Here is a 3,889-nt window from a genome sequence, read left to right as displayed (position 1 = left end):
ATCCACCCTAACCTGCACATCCCTGGGCACTATGGGTAATTTAGCACAGTCAATCCACCCATCTCTGGACCGTGGGAGGAAGCCTACGCAGACACAGGGGAGAATGCGCAAACCCCACGCAGTCACCCCGAGGGTGGAATCAAACCCGGGTCCCTGGCGCCGTGTCTCTTTTTTTGTTTTGTAATTGTCTCGGGCTCAGCGACGATCAATACAAGACCCCACTTTGTCCACCACCATCGATATAACGAAAAACGTGTTGCATCATCACCCACCACCACCTGTGTCCCCACCACCCCCCCCCCCCCAAACCTCGCTCCCAATATTAATGCTTTTGCGTCCTTTTCCGCAGATATTGACCCTTGCGTCACCCATGACACTGCTGGGAGCTCCACATGCCTTTTCAGGTTCATGCGGAGCGAGAAGCACCATTTCACGGACGACCGCGAGCGCTCCCTCATCCTCTCGGAGAATCTCCAACTCCTGGCCGTCTCCCTGCAGAGACCAGCCGACGCAGGTAACCTGACGGGATTTTCAACCTTTTCTGCCCGGAGTTATCCATTGTTGGGGGTAGGGTGAGGGGGTGGCAGGGGGTTTGGGAAACCCCATCTTGGTTCGCTTGTGTGCCCGTACCCCGATCAGGGGGTCTATGTGACTCCAGACCCCACCCCCCACCCAACTCTGAAATAGCCGCTCCCCACTCAACGGGCAATTGGGGATAGGAGGGTCATTCCATGAATGGGTGCAGATTTGCCCCAGGGTAGGGTTGTCCGCAATTGGATGGTGTGGTCAGGGGGCAAAGGTTTAAAAGGGCCCCCAGGGGGCAACCCTTTTCACGCGAAGGGTGGTGCATGTATGGAACGAGCTGCCAGAGGAAGTGGTTGGAGGCTGGTACAATGACGACATTTGAAAGGCATCAGGATGGGGGCACGGGTTTAGAGGGATAGGGGCCAAATGCTGGCAAATGGGAGTAGTTCAGTTTGGGAAACCGGGTCGGCATGGTCGAGTTGGGCCGAAGGGCCTGTTTCCGTGTTATATGACTCTATCTGCCTTTTTCCGACTCCCTTCTAACCACCACTCCCTCATGACCCCTCCCCATTCCTCTCCATGTTTTGTTGCCTGCTGTGCTAACATATTGGCTCTTCCACATGCAGTTCAGTTGGATGTGAGATACTATAAGTCAACAGGGACCAATCCGGAACTGTTGCCCGTTGTGCTGGGGCTTAACAGCCAGAATCTCTTCATCACGTGCACAGGGCCACAAGAAAGACCCACGTTGAAGATCGAGGTAAGATGAATCTCACCATTAAAGGGTGCGTTGCTAGGAGGTCACGTACTGTCCCCGGGTTAGTGTGGCCATGTTCACCTCTTCCTGTGCTGGCGCATCGTGGTCCAGAGCGTCGCGGTGATGGGGGCAGGGAGGGCGCAAAGAGGGAACTCTTCCAGCATTGGCACCCACCACTTATCTTGTCCTCGGGCTGGGCAGTGCCAGGCTTCAGGTCCAGAGGCGAGGGCGGTACCACCTGCGAAGGCTCTCAGCTGTATCCTAGAGTCATACAGCACAGAAACAGACCCTTTGGCTCAACCCATCCAGGCCAAACAAGTTGCCCAAACTAAACTAGTCCCATTTGCCAGCATTTGGCCCATATCCCTCTAAACACTTCCTATTCATGTACCCATCCAGATGCCTTTTAAATGTTGTAATTGTACCAGCCTCCACCACTTCCTCTGGCAGCTCGTTCCATACACGCACCACCCTCTGTGTGAAAATGTTGCCCCTCAGGTCCCCTTTTAAATCTTTCCCCTCTCATCTTAAACCTATGCCCCTCTAGTTTTGGACTCCCCCACCCTGGAGAAAAGACTTGACCATTCATCCTATCCATACCCCTCATGATTTTATAAACCTCTATAAGGTCACCCCTCAGCCTCTGACTCTCCAGGGAAAATAGTCCCAGCTTATTCAGCCTCTCCCTGTAGCTCAAACCCTCCAACCCTGGCAACATCCTTGTAAATCTTTTCTGCTCCCTTTCAAGTTTCACAACATCCTTCCTACAGCAGGGAGACCAGAACTGAACGCAGTATTCCAAAAGTGGCCCTAACCAATGTCCTGTACATCCGCAACATGACCCTCCCAACTCCTATACTCAATGCACTGACTAGTAAAGTAACAAATACCTTCTTCACCGCCCTGTCTACCTGCAATGCCATTTTCCAGGAACTATGTACCTGCACCCCTAAGTCTCTCCATTGGACAACACTCCCCAGGGGCCCTGTCATTAACTGTGTAGGCCCTTGTGTCGTCCCACAATGCAACAGCTCGCTGCATTAACCTCCCAATTGCCAATCCTCCGCCCTCTAGCCAAATCTATCGAGATCCCTTTTCTAAACTTAGATAGCCTCACCCCCCTGAATTCTCCCGGGAAGGGAAAGGGAGGGGATAAAAATCGATCCTTCCAGCATCCTGCAGGTTCAAAGCTGCCAACTGTCATCGGGAAACCAGCTGGCGAATTAAAGGCAGCTGTCTCTCTCTCTCTCTCAAACCCGATCATATTTACATCAAACCCCTCTATTTTTCTCTCTCTCTCTCTGTTTGCCCAGAAGTGGGACGAGAATCTCCGTAACATCAGCAGCACCACCGACCTGCTCCGTTTCGTGTTCTTTCAGCGAGCCGGGAGCGCCGGTCTCTACTTTGAGCTGGAGTCAGCCATGTACCGCGGTTGGTACATCAGCACGTCACAGAGAAATGGCCAACCCATTGAAATGGATGTCAAGGGGAGCAGCAAAAGGGTCACCATCTTCACAGCTGATTAAGATCTTTGCAACCCTGCGCCACGCTGCAACCCCCCAACCAAAAACGCGTGTTTTAGACCCCAAAATCAGAAAAGATTTGATTTAGAGAGTCTGTGTATGTACTGAGTACAGAATATTCAATCCATTGTGAACAAATGGGTTACAGTCTTTAGCTGATCAAATTGTCACTTTGACATGAAATTGTAAAAGCCAAGTGAAATGCTAGTGGCAATATTTGCTCTGCTTTCACATTATGTTGCGTCCGGAAATTTGCATGGGTTTAATATTTAATTATTTATTGTAATTTAACAGTCTTTGTTAATTTATTGCTGGAGGGGGCGCAGCCTCTTCCTTCATTAAAGTTGATCTTTTCGAGAACAGATTGGTTTCCTTGTTCATTTTGCAAGCGCGTGTCCAGACCGGTTCAGAGCCGCGCAGCAGGCAAACAGGACCCTTCGGCCCAACTCGTCCATGCTGGCCAGTTTTCCCAAACTGAGCTACTCCCATTTGCCTGCGTTCGCCCCTTGTCCCTCTAAACCCTTCCTATCCATGTCCCTGTCCAAATGCCTTTTAAATGTTGTCATTGTACCAGCCTCCACCGCTTCCTCTGGCAGCTCATTCCATACATGCACCACCCTCTGCGTGAAAAAGTTACCCCTCAGGTCCCTTTTAAATTTCCGCCTCTCACCTTAAATCTATGCCCTCTAGTTTTGGACTCCCCCACCCTGGGGAAAAAGACCTTGGCTATCCACCCTATCCATGCCCCTCATGATTTTATAAACCTCTATTAGGTCATCCCGCAGCCTCAGACGCTCCAGGGAAAATAGCCCCAGCCTCTCCCTACAGCTCAAACACTCCAAGCCCTGCAACGTTCTGATAAATTGCTTTTGCTCCCTTTCAAGTTTAATAATATCCTTCCTGTAGTGGGGCAACCTGAATTTTTGCTGTCTGCAATGATTTTAAAAGTTGCCATAATCCTACCAGAACATGGGGTGGGCACCGTCTCTCATTAGAGAAAGAGAGAGAAAGAGAGAGGGGGACGGCTTGTGGTGGTCTAATCTGAGGGTCACCATGCCTCTGGCGAGGGGAGAGATTGAGAAGC

At 51.0% G+C, this 3,889-nt stretch overlaps 1 protein-coding gene across 1 annotated transcript; it reads left to right on the top strand.

Moving 5' to 3' along the window:
• Window positions 1-97: 97 nt before the first annotated feature.
• LOC125488322 (interleukin-1 beta-like) lies at window positions 98-3,167 on the top strand (the record flags this gene model as incomplete). The annotated part of the gene is made up of 3 exons (XM_048621285.1): window positions 98-514; window positions 1,152-1,285; window positions 2,596-3,167. Coding segments are annotated over 3 exons (764 nt in total), but the record flags the coding sequence as incomplete, so codon positions are not given.
• Between the last annotated feature and the right edge of the window lie 722 nt (window positions 3,168-3,889).

The sequence above is a fragment of the Rhincodon typus genome, unplaced genomic scaffold (genome assembly GCF_021869965.1).
Source record: "Rhincodon typus isolate 14 unplaced genomic scaffold, sRhiTyp1.1 hic_rhity00000378, whole genome shotgun sequence".
Classification (NCBI taxonomy): Eukaryota; Metazoa; Chordata; class Chondrichthyes; order Orectolobiformes; family Rhincodontidae; genus Rhincodon; species Rhincodon typus.
This window is presented reverse-complemented; position numbering and strand designations above follow the sequence as displayed.